Genomic DNA, 15,666 nt, shown 5'->3' with positions numbered 1-15,666 from the left:
AGGAAATGAAATTAATAGCAGATGATTTATTTTAACTCATTTTGTTTTATTTTTTTAAGATTTTATTTATTTGAGAAAGAGAGAGAATGAGAGAGAGAGCATGAGAGGGGGGAGGGTCAGAGGGAGAAGCAGACTCCCCGCCGAGCAGGGAGCCCGATGTGGGACTCGATCCCTGGACTCCAGGATCATGACCTGAGCCGAAGGCAATCACTCAACCAATTGAGCCACCCAGGTGCCCTATTTTTAACTTATTTTAAATAAACACAGGAAATAAGTAGATTTAAAAATTTAAATAAGTATGAGTACAGGGACTCTCTGTTGGAGATATATAACAATTAAATGTGAGGCAATTTCTGATGTTTTGGCCTTGTGAACTCTGAATTTTATCTGAACTGTGATATTGGGTTATGTGCTGAAGTGCATTGTACAGCTTGAAACTATAGGAACACTTAGGTAAAAGGTAGTGTTGGCTTCTAGTTTCTATATTTAAATTGAGCATTTATTATTTTTATATGATTTGATATTTTAATCCTTTACATGCATTGGAAATTTTTTTGGTCTGTAAAATGTATTCAGTTTGTGATTGTATTTGATCATAAATGACTCTGGTCATGCTTAAGGGCTTTTAGACTATGTCATTGTACCCTAGCTCCTTCACTAAAGATGAAGGGAAGAGAGGAATTAAAATCTAGAGCAGATGATTTTGCTTTTTACTTGTAGTTCAAGGGAAAAGGAAGAAAGACTTCGTACATTATATGTTAGTTTCATTTTCCATGTCCCTAGTCTGATTATCCTGAATAATCAAGAATAACTATGATCCTTATTGTTAGTTGCCCATTTAAATACAAAGCTGACAATTAGAAAAATGAACACAGCTAGCTTTCCTATTATTTAATTATTTAAATGGACTTTCAAGTTACACTGGAAAAGTGTAAAAAAAAGTTCTCCTGACTTGCTTACTTCAGAGATAAAATTTATCAAATAGAATATTATCATATAATAATAATTTATTGTGAGATATATGTCTAGATTCTAAAGCTAAAAGAACTAGCTATATATTTAGAGGAGGAGTAGAGTAGATAGTGCTGATAAAATATCATGCTCCCAGCCAGTTTTCTTGGCACGGCTGTAGGCCTGCTACCCAAAAGCATTGGTTCTGTCAGACAATAAAGACTTTCAGAGAAGGGAGGAACTCCTGTTTTATGCAATGGTTGGTTTGATGTGATTGCATTAATGTCATTGAGTTTTAAGTCAATATTCTAATAAAATAACTAATTATTTTGTAAGAGTTTTTTTAGGAACTAAAGTTTGGGATGGCATTTTTTCTTTTTTTTTTTTTAAGATTTATTTATTTTAGAGAGAGAATGTGTGCATGGAGGGGAGGGGCAGAGGGAAAGAATCTCAAGCACACTCTCCACTGAGTGTACAGCCCAATGTGGGGCTCGATCTCACAACCCTGAAATCATGACCTGAGTCAAAATCAAGAGCTGGATTCTTAACTGACTGAGCCACCCAGGCGCCCTTGGGGTGGCATTTTCTATTCTGTTCTATTACTCATTTGCCAAATATTTTTTTGAATAGCCAAAATATGCAAGTCACATAATAGAAAGATAAAGATATGGTCCCAGTCCTTGAGTGTAGTGGAGGGAGACATACATATAATTCTGTGTATAGCATTGAGAGATGAATGTTCTCAGTGCAATGGGAATTCAGAAATATGGAAGAATTTTTTTGCCTTTGATGGGGATGGATTTTAGGAAAGGATTCTTAAAGAGGAGTCTTACTAGGTGTATTAAAAGGTCACAGTGTAGGCCAGAGAAAGTAGGGATTGTCAGGGAAGGAGTGGCAAATGTACAGGATATGTGCATGTGAAAGGGTATAGTGTCTTTGATTTGGAGTTGCTAAAGATACTTTCTGAAGGACAGGATATAAAGAATCTCATGCCCCAGGCTAAGGAGATTGGGCTTTATAAATCTCTTGGCAGAGAACTATTGAATATTTTTAACTTTTAGATTGATTTCACGTTTTCATTTTAGAAACTCATGCTATAGCCGTGTAGAAGATGGATTGAGGGGCTAAAATTAGAGGGTGTTGCAGTGTCCGGCCAAAGAAGATAAGGAAATGACAGAAGGTCTGAAGAGAACAGATATAAGGAGATAAACTCAACAAGACCTTGTGACTAATTTGTATATAAAGTCTGTAGGAAGAGCAGACAGAGGTGAGGCAGGTTTCTAGTCTGCATAGTTGTGTGGGTGATGGTGGCATTAAACAAGGTCCTCACTGGAGGATCCAGTAGGCAAGGCAGGGTGAACATATTTAGTTTGGCGATGCTTACTGAACAGTCCAGTGAGTTGTTTGTACATACAAAAATCATCAGTGTATAGGTAGAACTTTAAACTTTGAGGAACAATGGGTATAAAGCAAAAGAATAGCTAAAGAATGGAATAATGGTGAGAAGAGTTTGGAAATGAGAAGCCAGTGAAGGAGACTAAAGAGTAGTCAGAGTATTGAGAAAACCAAGAGGTGTTTGAAAAAATAGTGTCTTTGGATATGGCATTGTGGGGATGGTTGACCTTAATTATAGTGGCAGAGAACAGGAGAAGCCAGATTTGGCAGAGGTGGTGAGAAAGGAAATTGATTATAGATGATTGTCTTAAGTTTGATCCTGAAATAAAGAAGAGGTGGCAACTAGGAGAGGTTATAAACCACAATGTTTAAGAGGCAAGAGATTGAGTATATAAATAAAAAACAGCTATCCTGGGGTGCCTAGGTGGCTCTGTCAGTTAAGTGTCCAACTCTTGATTTCAGCTCAGGTCATGGTCTCAGGGTCATGAGATCCAGCCCTGTGTTGGGCTCTTGTTGAGAGTGGAGCCTGCTTAAGATCCCCTCTCTCCCTTTCCTTTTGCCCCTCCCCACCTGTGTGTGTGCTTTCTCTCTTAAAAAAAAAGAGCTATCCTTTTATACAATTTGGCTAGCTTCAAGTATTGATTTCTTTTTGTTTGCAGTTTACCTTCAAAAAATAAAATTCTAATATATTATCTATAACAGTATGTTGATTTTTTACCAGTGTAAATCAAGCTTAATTTTTGTGGTAATTCTTTTTAGGAGTATGAAAATGCTGAAAATGCTTTAACTCAGTCAAAGGTTATGAATAAAAAAGATAAAAGAAAGAATCATCAGGGAAAAGACAAACCTCTCACAGTATCACTAAAAGATTTTCAATCTGAAGGTAATGTATGTACGAAATCTATTATGCTAGAGAGACTATTTTAAGTCTTTATATACTTAAGTTTTAAGTTCCTTGCTAATTTTTAAAATAAGTAAAAATTGTTTTGTTAATGTGTTACTGAGATTGTGAAAAATGTAGACCTGTTTGGAAAGAAACAATTTGGAGGGTAGTTTAAAAGTAGTCATTAAATCCCCATAAAAGTTCAGTACAAATACATCTTTTTGTATCTGAATCTGTCCATTTTCTAAAACTCACTGAAAATAAAAATTGTATTTGTAGTTTTTGAGTCATCTTAAAACATGATTATTGTCCTTATACATAAAGTGAATGGATTTGCACTAGACCAGGAATAATGTATTTTCAGATTTCACCCATTATTGGTCAACCTCTTCAAATTATCTGGAACTACACCTTAGAAAATTAAAATACAAATTTTTAGAGTGAGACTTACTACCAGAAAACTGTATAATATCATTTGTATTTTTTTATTGAACAGAGAAGACAAGGAAACTACACCATTCACCAAACTTTTGAAGACTATAAAGCACATTGTTTTTGATGTGGGGAATCATGAAAACCCTAAGTCTATACTGTAAAATATGGTAGCCACTATTCATGTGTGGCAATTTAAATATAAACTGATTAAAATGAACTAAAATAAAAAAATTCGTTAGTTGCATTAGCCACATTTCAAATGCTCAGTAACTACATGTGACTAGTAGCTTCCACATTAGATACCACAGGTATGGAACATGACTATCATTACAGAAAATTTTTTTGGACAGCATTGTGCTTATGCCAGTCAGAATAGTTGCTGACAAATGAACAGTTGTTTGTTCATTGAGAGTGATCTGTTTGATTCATATGAATTAATATATTGGGCATTTGTTCTGTGAGGATTAATACTACAGCAATAATCTAAAAAAAACCACAATGAAATACTTTACTGTTTTCATAAGCAAGACTATTTGTGAAATCAGGAATAAATTTAGAGCATTATATTGCTTTGGTTTAAGGATCAGGTTGGTTTTTCCTATAGTCTTCCTCTCTTACTAAGTTTCTAATTTGAGGTTAAAAGAACAGATGTATGTTAGTGTTTTCAATTTTGGCAAGAAAGATTTTATATAAAATATATTTCATTAAAAACTAGGCAGAAACATGAAAAGAATGCTTTTTAAAACTTCTTTATTTTTCATATGTTTGATTATAAGTACTATGTAAATTTATTAGACGGATTAAGAAAGACATCAATATGGTACTGTTAAAGGGAAGGTAGATGACTATTTCAAGATATGATTAAAGCAGTCATGATTCTTTCTCAGGTTCTGGCATCACATTGTATGCTAGACACTAGAAGAATGGCTGTGATGTTAGAAATAAATAGGAAATTAGGAATAATTAAGATTTTGTAGCTTGAGCTGAAACTTGTGATTTTGACATTTATTATACTTACAGACCCTATTCTGATCAACAGATGCTTTAGAGAGCTGGACCAGCTTTTAAATTCTCAGTCATATGATTGCTATTCTATTAAATTATTGTTAGTCTTTGAGAATAGAAATTTTCTTCTATGCACAAGAAGCAATGTTAAATATTAGATATCCCAGTCATCTCTAATTTAAATAAGAACACTCACTGCCTCTATGTACTTTAGTTTCAACCTTGTATCTGTATGAATTTCCTTATGTCTTCCTTTTCCTCATTCTGTAATCACTTTCCAGAAATGCTGTGTTGTTACTAAGTCAATGATTTGCTTAATCTGGATATATTTCTTATTGCCTTCTTTCTTTTATTCATTTTATAAATATACATCAATTTTTAAGATTTCTCATAGTATTATCAAATCACTATGATGTATATTTTTAAAATAAAGAAACTAAGGGGTTTAAAGGACACAAATTACTATTCTGCTTTTTATTTTTTTCCACAAAGGCAGTGTTCTGTACAATTTTGCAGTTATAGTACCCTGTGATTTGATTTTAGACATTCTTGCTCCCTTTTTTGTCCCCCCCAAATTGTGTGAAACCAAAGACCTAGTTCAAATGTTTAAAATTTAATAATACCCTGTGGTATGGGTGGCATTTACTGGGATATAAGATATAGCCCCTAAGCAGAGCAAATTAGTAATTATATGTTGAAATTTAACATCTTATACCTAGAGAGGGAAGTCTGATATCTTAGATAACCCCCAAATGACTTCTGTAACTCTTATTATAATTTCAAAATTCTCCTCAATTACTTTAAATATTTTTACATATTGGGTATAATAATTATTAATACTAATAAAATATTAATATTGTTAATTTTTTCAATGAATTTTCATCATTTTTTTCATTTACAGATCACATTAGTAAAAAGACTGAGGTAAGTGTTATTGTAACCATCTTTATTCTAGAAAACACTTATTCTTAAATAATACTTCACTGTTTGGCAGTAAGTCTTTTTTGAGACCTAGCCATTTAAAGGACAACACATAGATTTGTTGTGAATGAATTTAGTCCTGTCGATCTGGCTATTATAAGGATATAAAATATATTGCAGAGGAATAAAAATACCATTTGCATGAAGGAAATATGAAGGAAGTATATTATTTGGCTTTAGTATCCTCATTTAGTATCCTAACCCACACCAAAGATTTACCACATGTAAGCTTAAAATTTTAGGGAAAAGTGGTGTAACACTCCAGTCTTTACTAAAAATATCCTGATATCCTGAAACAAAGTCTCAAGATATTTTGGAATTATGGAAGTTTTGAGATAAGATGTGATTCTATAGTTTATAGCTATCGATCATATACTACTCTTAACATTCACCATTAGAGGGTAGTGCTCCCTACACATAACTTCCTAGGGCTATTGATAACTTTGTTTTTTTAAGACTCCAGTACCAGATTCTACAAATCTTTTAGAATTGGGAGGTACTACTATAAAATATCTTCTAGTATTGAAGAAGGTACTAATAAAATGTTAGGAGTTATTTTGACTACTAATTTGAAAGTTTCACTATTATGTATATATTCTTGTTAGTAATTCCATCAGTTGATTTTTTGAATGGTCAGAGATGTTCCTTGTTTTCACTTTGTAATACCTATATGGTTTTTTACCAGTTTTGATGTTGTTTCAAGTATTTGCTTGACAGGTCAGGAAAATGAAATCATCTCTAGGAAACCACATCTAAATAACTCTGTGACTATAGTCCTTAACTATGCACACAAGCACAAAATTGATTTGTTAAAATGGATGGTGGAAATTCTTTTTATTTAAAAACCACTGTCACCATTTTTTAGATTAAAATTTAAATGACCACAACTATAGTCTGAGTATTCATTATATGTTTGAAGCTGAAAACATGTACTTTTGGACTGATTCCATTTTTTTAATCCATTGACTTACTTGGAGGATAGGTTTATGCAAATAAGAAAGCAGATACAAATGGTACACCCTATTCCTAAGAGACTACCAGCAGCTGTTAGTGGAGGGAAAAATAATTTTTATAAACTGTTTCATGCTTTTCCTTCTTTCCTGATTTGAAAGAGGAAAAAAAATTCAGACTGACAGGATCTCATGTATTTAATATATTCAATCCAAGTTGTATTTAAACAAGCACAGGTAGGTAACACAGCATATATTTTGTCTTTTATTATAGTTCTAGAGCTGTGTTCTGATTGTCTTCTGTTAATAATTTGATATGTAATAAAATTCACTTTGAATGATCCTAATTATTAAGACATTTTCTACTTTCGTAAATGCAGTCTAATTATAATTTATATCCTACATAACTACTTTAAGAAATTGGTCAAAAGAACATGTAATTCACATTATCCCTGATACTTGTTAAAAATATACCAAAGTTATGTTCCATTTCATTAGAGGTATTACTTTGTTGGGACTTGAATATTTAAGTGTTGTAGCATTTATGCTATTACTCTAGGAATCTAGAAGAACTTTTTCAGAGAGTTCAGAAATAAATCTGAAAAAAATGTCTGATTTCAAGTCTAAAATGAGATATGCTTTCTACTCCTAAAAGTATACAAGTCTTTGTTACATACGTATGCTCAGTAATTGACTTATTTTTCCATCTCTAATTTGTTACTTAAGCCAAGAGATGTTTTTCCCCCATGGGAACTTTAAAATTCCTAACCTCTGTTGAGAACAGTATGCATCTCATCCATTCCTTCTTAAATCAGGTATTTACTGGATAAAATTCAAAAGAGAAAAGATTTTTTTTTTTTTTTTTACTTTATTGCTAGGTGATAAGAAGTACTTGAGCTTCCTGTATATTCCTCTAACTGCCAACTAAACTTGTTCTCAGGTTGATTTCATCATTCCACTTTTTCTTTCTCCATCCATCTTGATTATGTTATTAATCTCCGTGCTTTCTTTGTAATCTCTCTCACCTTGAAATGATTAGAATAAAATTGACATTTGCAGGAGTAGAGGATGGGAACAATTAATTTTTCTTCTTTATTTTTTTAATTTTTTTTAAAATTTTTCTTCTTTAAATGACCAGGAAATGTTCATTGCCACTGCTACACCAGTCCCCTATCCATTCTTCAGTATAGTCAAGAACATCCCATAAGAATTCTAGATAAGCAGAATGAATAAAGAATAGGTGCTTGTATATTCCTCTTAGAAACCTTAACTGATCATGGCTTTTAAGGAGCATTATTTGATCCTTAAAGGTGTTTTTAATTTTCACGTGTTGCCTTTTTAAACACTGGTGCTGCAGGGTGGAGTATCTCAAAGGTACTGCTTCCTCTTTAGCTCCACTTTTATCTTGCCTTCCCAGCCCCAGTCCTTCTAGTACCATTCAATAGCTTTAAAATTTTTAGTGATCATCATATGTCTTAAAGTCTAAAAGGTCAAGTCTTCAATATGCTTGAATAGACTATCTCTAGAAGAGTACCCAAGAAGTTGTAACAGTGGTTGTCAAAGGGGGGGGGAGGGCTTATTGGGATAGGAGAGAGGCTGCTTTTCACAATGTAAATTTTTGAAGTTTTCTATTATGTCTGTGTACTCTGTATTTAAAAATTACATCAAAAATAAAAAGCACTGGGTGAGAGAGGGAACGGGGGAACAAACCTAGTCTTATCTGGCTCCATACCCTATTTCCTTTTTTTGCACAATGCTTCCTGCATGTCTACCTTAGATATATGAGCTTGGATGAATAATTTATTCATTTAGGTCCTCATTATATTAGCTGAAAAGTAAGATTGACTCTGTTGATTTCTAAAATTATGATAAATGGTCAGTGTGCAATTAAATATTATATGCTAAAAATTGAACCCTATAGTTAACACTACCAAGACACAGAGAACAGCAATAATAGTCCATTAAATTTTAAAAGCAAATAAATTCTACCTACTTTTTAAAAATCTCACCTAAAATCTGGCTTTTCTAAGCAACTCAACCTGTTTCCTACCCCTCAACGTCCTGAACTCATTTTTGTTCCCATGCCTTTCCTTATTTGTGTTTATTATATTTGTTAACCCTCTTATGTTGTAAGTAAGAGAAGCCCAACTCAATCCAACATAAGCAAGAAAGAGATGCTTGTTTGGGTGGTATAACAAACCAGGAAGGATAGGGAAAGAGCTGGCCTTATAGTTGACTGGATCCAGGGATTTATATAGGTTTAGGATTCTTCATTTCTCTCACAAGTCTCAGTTGCTATCTAAGACTTCACCTCCTGAGAGATCGAATGGTTACTAGGGGATCTTGAGGTTACATCCTTATAGGATTTCCTATAAATTGTTAATTAGCTTTTGAGCCTCGATAGGTTAAAGTTCAGTTTTTCTTTGAGGAGATGAGGGAAGCAAGAATATTCCCTACATGGTGTGATATGCTTTCTATCATATCATCTTAGGGACATAGAATGGTTATTTTTGTGATAAAATTGATCTCCTTAAAGAAATGGCTATTACTAACATAAGTGATCACATAAATGCATAAAAGACGAGACAGATCTCCATAACAGAAAATTCCAAATAATTTATGTAGATATTCCCCTTCCAGGAGAGGGAGCTTAACTCCTTCCACTCTTCTTGAGTATGGGTTGTGCTTAGTAACTTGTTTCCAAAGAGTAGAGTACAGAAAGAGGGAGGGAAATTAGTTTTACACCGTAGAAATCTGGCAAACACAACCTTGACCAGGTATTCAGTATTAATATTATTAGTGATATATCATGTTGCTAGCACATAACCTTGATATGATGTGATAATAATAATAGCCTATACTTCTGTGGTTCCCAACCCCCCCCAAATTACATAAACCCAGTCAAACTATGATAAAAACATCAGACAAATCCAAATTAAGGTCCATTCTACAAAATACCTGACTGAATAACTCAAAACTTTCAAGGTCATCAAAAACTAAGTCTGACCACAATGCTTTGAAACTAGAACTCAAATCACAATAGGAAAGGCGGAAAGAACTCAAATACATGGAGGCTAAAGAGCATCCTACTAAAGAATGAAGGGGTCAACCAGGAAATTAAGGAATTTTAAAAATTCATGGAAACAAATGAAAATGAAAACACAACTGTTCAAAATCTTTGGGATACAGCAAAGGCAGTCCTAAGAGGAAAGTATATAGCAATACAAGCCTTTCTCAAGAAACAAGAAAGGTCTCAAATACACAACCTAACCCTACACCTAAAGGAGCTATAGAAAAAAACAGCAAATAAAGCCTAAACCCAGCAGGAGAAGAGAAATCATAAAGATCAGAGCAGAAATCAATGAACTAGAAACCAAAAGAACAAATCAACGAAACTAGGAGCTGGTTCTTTGAAAGAATTAACAAGATTGATAAACCCCTGGCCAGACTGATCAAAAAGAAAAGAGAAATGACCCAAATCAACAAAATCATGAATGAAAGAGGAGAGATCACAACCAACACCAAAGAAATACAAACAATTCTAAGAACATATTATGAGCAACTCTATGCCAGCATATTAGATAACCTGGAAGACATGGATGCATTCCTAGAGACATATCAACTACTAAAACTGAACCAGGAAGAAATAGAAAACCTGAACAGACCTATAACCACTAAGGAAGTTGAAGCAGTCATCAAAAATCTCCCAAGAAACAAAAGCCCAGGGCCAGATGGCTTCCCAGGGGAATTCTACCAAACATTTCAAGAATTAATACCTATTCTCCTGAAACTGTTCCAAAAAATAGAAATGGAAGGAAAACTTCCAAACTCGTTTTATGAGGCCACCATTACCTTGATCCCCAAACCAGACAAAGACCCCATCAAAAAGGAGAATTACAGACCAATATCCTTGATGAACATGGATGCAAAAATTCTCACCAAAGTACTAGCCAATAGGATCCAACAGTCCATTAAAAGGATTATTCACCAGGACCAAGTGGGATTTATCTCTGGGCTTCAAGGTTGGTTCAACATCAACAAATCAATCAACGTGATACAATACATTAACAAAAGAACAAGAACCATATGGTCCTCTCAATAGATGGAGAAAAAGCATTTGACAAAGTACAGCATCCTTTCTTGATTAAAACTCTTAAGAGTATAGGGATATAGGGTACATACATCAATATCATAAAAGCCATCTATGAAAAACCCACAGCGCATATCATTCTCAATGGGGAAAAACTGAGAGCTTTCCCCCTGAGGTCAGGAACACGGCAGCGATGTCCACTATCACCACTGCTATTCAACATGATATTAAGTCCTAGCCACAGCAACCAGACAACAAAAAGAAATCAAAGGCATCCAAATCGGCAAAGAAGAAGTCAAACTCTCACTCTTTGCAGATGATATGATACTTTATGTGGAAAACCCAAAAGACTCCACCCCAAAACTGCTAGAACTCATACAGGAATTCAGTAAAGTGGCAGGATATAAAATCAATGCACAGAAATCAGTGGCATTCCTATACACCAACAACAAGACAGAAGAGAGAGAAATTAAGGAGTCAATCCCATTTACAATTGCACCCAAAACCATAAGATACCTAGGAATAAATCTAACCAAAGAGGCAAAGGATCTCTACTCAGAAAACTATAAAATACTCATGAAAGAAATGGGGGAAGACTCAAAGAAATGGAAAAACATTCCATGCTCATGGATTGGAAGAATAAATATTGTGAAGATGTCAATGCTGCCTAGAGCAATCTACACATTCAAATCAATCTCTATCAAAATACCATCCACTTTTTTCAAAGAAATGGAACAAATCATCCTAATATTTGTATGGAACCAGAAAAGACCCCGAATAGCCAGAAGAATGTTGAAAAAGAAAAGCAAAGCTGGTGGCATCACAATTCCGGACTTCCAGCTCCGTTACAAAGCTGTCATCATCAAGACAGTATGGTACTGGCACAAAAACAGACACCTAGATCAATGGAACAGAATAGAGAGCCCAGAAATGGACCCTCAACTCTATGGTCAACTCATCTTTGACAAAGCAGGAAAGAATGTCCAATGGAAAAAAGACAGTCTCTTCCACAAATGGTGTTGGGAAAATTGGACAGCCACATGCAAAAGAATGAAACTGCACCATTTCCTTACACCACACACAAAAATAGACTCCAGATGGTTGAAAGACCTAAACGTGAGACAGGAGTCCATCCAAATCCTAAAGGAGAACACAGGCAGCAACCTCTTCGACCTCAGCTGCAGCACCTTTTAGAAACATCGCCAAAGGCAAGGGAAGCAAGGGCAAAATGAACTCTTGGGACTTCACCAAGATAAAAAGCTTTTGCACAGCAAAAGACACAGTCCACAAAACCAAAAGACAACCGACAGAATGGGAGAAGATATTTGCAATGACATATCAGATAAAGGGCCAGTATCCAAAATCTATAAAGAACTTACCAAACTCAACACCCAAAGAACAAATAATCCAATCAAGAAATGGGCAGAAGACATGAACAGACATTTTTCCAAAGAAGACTACCAAATGGCCAACAGACACATGAAAAAGTGCTCAACATCGCTCGGCATCATGGAAATCCAAATCAAAACCTCAATGAGGTACCACCTCACACCAGTCAGAATGGCTAAAATTAACACGTCAGGAAACGAGCGATGTTGGTGAGGAGGCAGAGAAAGGGGAACCCTCCTACACTGTTGGTGGGAATGCAAGCTGGTGCAGCCCCTCTGGAAAACAGTATGGAGGTTCCTCAAACAGTTGAAAATAGAGCTACCATATGATCCAGCCATTGCACTAGTGGGTATTTACCACAAAGATACAAATGTAGGGATCCGAAGGGGTACGTGCACCCCAGTATTTATAGGAGCAATGTCCACAATAGCCAAACTGTGGAAAGAGCCAAGATGTCCATCGACAGATGAATGGATAAAGATGTGGTATATATATACAATGGAATATTATGCAGCCATCAAAAGGAATGAGATCTTGCCATTTGCAATGACGTGGATGGAACTGGAGGGTGTTATGCTGAGTGAAATAAGTCAATCAGAAAAGACATGTATCATGACCTCACTGATATGAGGAATTCTTAATTTCAGGAAACAAACTGAGGGTTGCTGGAGTGGGGGTGGGGTGGGAGGGATGGGGTGGCTGGGTGATAGACATAGGGGAGGTTATGTGCTATGGTGAGCACTGTGACCTGTGCAAGACGAATCACCGATCTGTACCTCTGATACAAATAATGCAATATATGTTAAGAAAAAAAAAGGGGGGATAGCAGGAGGGAAAGAATGAAGGGGGGAAATCGGAGGGGGAGACGAACCATGAGAGACAGTGGACTCTGGAAAAGAAATTGGGGGTTCTAGAGGGGAGGGGGGTGGGAGGATGGGTTAGTCTGGTGATGGGTATTAAAAAGGGCACATTCTGTGTGGAGCACTGGGTGTTATATGCAAATAATGAATCCTGGAATACTATATCACAAACTAATGATGTATGGTGATTAACATAACCATAAAAAATTTAAAGAAAAAAAAACTAAGTCTCAGAATTTGTCATGGACAGAGAAGGCTAAGGAGAAATGATAAATGTAATATATATCCTGGATGGAATCTTGGAACAGGAAAAGAACATTAGGGGAAAACTTGTGTAATGTGAATGAAATGTGGAATCTAGTTATAGTATTGTACCAGTGTTGGTCCTTTAGTGGTAAAACATACTATAATAACGTAAGATGTTATCAACAGGAAAAATGGGATGAGCGATATGTGGAAACTGTCATCCAAAACTTTTCTGTAAATCTAAGAGTATTCTAAAGTTAAAAGTTTATTTAAAAATATGATCAGTGGGTTCAGATGTTGTCAACCATTATAAAGTTTCCCCTCAGAGTTGCCCTCAGTGCCTTTTGTAGCTATTAATGATTATTTTCTTTATCCATTATGTTTTTAGAGTGTATTCTTCATTAAACTTAAATTTTTACTTCAAGAATACATGCATATAATAGTAATTGAATGGTAGAGGAGAGTTTATGAAACCAATAGTCTCCCAGCTATTTTCCTTCCCATACTACTTTTGAAAAAATCTTTCTCATATTTCATGATTGACCTGCATCAAGCCACGGAAAAGTGTTTAGAGTTTTTCGGAACACACTGGGTTTTTTCATGCTACCTCGTCTACCTATGTATTCTTGTCTTCCATCTTTTTCAGTGGTGTCTTGTGAATGAATAGCTGTTAGTTCTTCTGGGAGAGGGAGCAAAGTCAGGAACAATCTAAGTCACCATCTAGGTGATATCACTCTTCTGCCATCTTTATTTGCCTGAATTAATGCTTCAGAACTTGGCTAAAGAGTCATTTTTTTCTGGTCTCAGATGCCCAGAATATTCTGTATATACTTCATAACACTCAACACTGTTATCATTGTTTTGCTTCTCTAGAATTTGAGTTCCGGGGCGCCTGGGTGGCTTAGTCAGTTAAGCGTCTGCCTTCGGCTCAGGTCATAATCCCAGGGTCCTGGGATCGAGCCCTGCATCGGACTCCTGGCTCGGTGGGGAGCCTGCTTCTCCCTCTCCCTCTGCCTCTCTCCCTGCTCATGCTCTCTCTCTCTCTCTCTCTCTCTCTCTCTGTATCTCTGTGTCTCAAATGAATAAATAAGATCTTTAATTAAAAAAAAAAAGAATTTGAGTTTCTGGAGGTCTGGGACCATATCTCCTTGATTTAGTTTTCCTAATTCCTGTCACATAGTAGGTGATGTAAATGGGGAAGTTGGTTGATGAATGAATGAATGTTCTCTCTTCTCACTGAAACCTTCTCTAGCCTTTCTGGGTCTCTTTCTCCCATATATGTTTACAACATAACAGAGGCACATAGATTTTATTTCTTCTGTTCAAGCACATTGTTAGGGTCTTCTGCTTAGTGGAGTACTGCATGAAGTAGAATTGTGAGACTGCATCCTTATTCAGCAGGAAAAAATTTCACTATCGATTAATTACATTTGCCATTTATAAAAGAGGACGAAGTGTCTGCGTGTCTTACAGGTACTTGCCATTTCTGAGGTATATGGAAGAGTGATTAATTACTGTATTTGTTACTATGTGTTAGTTTTGGTCTTTTTCAGTAGATTGTGAGTTCCGTGAGAGTAGCCTATGTGTTGCATGATAAGGGCTTAGTAAATAAACATCTCGGGCGCCTGGGTGGCTCAGTTGGTTAAGCGACTGCCTTCGGCTCAGGTCATGATCCTGGAGTCCCGGGATCAAGTCCCACATCGGGCTCCCGGCTCAGCAGGGAGTCTGCTTCTCCCTCTGACCCTCTTCCCTCTCGTGCTATCTCTCTCATTCTCTCTCTCAAATAAATAAATAAAAAATCTTAAAAAAAATAAACATCTCAAGTTCAAGACTTGAATCCACCAGAGTCTGTCGTAGTGGGGAGAAGAAAGTAGACTTATCCCATATATAATGTCATCTTTAATATAAGAGCTCATTTAAGAATGCCATTATTTAGATTTTCCCTTGAAATAAGTTCAGAGCATTCAAGTGTAGCAAAAGAGAAATCACACATATAGATAGAGCATTTGAGGTTTGCACATTACCATGTATTAATGTATCTTAAAACTATAAAGCTGGGAGGCTGTTCCTCTAAAAGTGTCTTACAGTCCCTGGAAGTATGAAAGGAATTGTTGATCAAGCATTAATATTTGTCACTTTACTCTATAAGTCACTTAGGAAATAGGGACTCAGTGGGAAGCTAGGTTTTTTGTTTTTTATTAAGAAGTATAATTTACACACAATAGAATACAAACATCTTAAGTGTGAAATTTGATGAGGTTTGACACATAAATATATGACCCACATCCCTAACAAGGTAAAGAACATTTTCATCACACCAGAAAGTTCCCTTCTACCCCATGCCAGTCCTTTTCTCATGTCATCCCCTGCCCCCCACAGGCAACCACTGTTGTGATTTCTATCATCATAGATTAATTCTGCCTCTTTATTTGAAGTAAAGCATACAGTATGTTATTCTCTGGTCTGGCTCTTTCCCTCCCA

At 35.6% G+C, this 15,666-nt stretch overlaps 1 protein-coding gene across 2 annotated transcripts in view; it reads left to right on the top strand.

Moving 5' to 3' along the window:
- Nucleotides 1-15,666, top strand: part of GKAP1 (G kinase anchoring protein 1) — an 87,988-nt gene that overhangs the window by 23,823 nt on the left and 48,499 nt on the right. For both annotated transcript variants that reach the window (XM_028122283.2, XM_028122282.2), the window contains exons 6-7: nucleotides 3,106-3,229; nucleotides 5,571-5,593. In XM_028122283.2, the coding sequence (XP_027978084.1) occupies nucleotides 3,106-3,229; nucleotides 5,571-5,593 (147 nt within the window). The remainder of the gene's footprint in view (nucleotides 1-3,105; nucleotides 3,230-5,570; nucleotides 5,594-15,666) is intronic.

The sequence above is a fragment of the Eumetopias jubatus genome, unplaced genomic scaffold (genome assembly GCF_037043125.1).
Source record: "Eumetopias jubatus isolate StellerSeaLion01/CBP00866 unplaced genomic scaffold, mEumJub1_p1.0 scaffold_15, whole genome shotgun sequence".
Classification (NCBI taxonomy): domain Eukaryota; kingdom Metazoa; phylum Chordata; class Mammalia; order Carnivora; family Otariidae; genus Eumetopias; species Eumetopias jubatus.
This window is presented reverse-complemented; position numbering and strand designations above follow the sequence as displayed.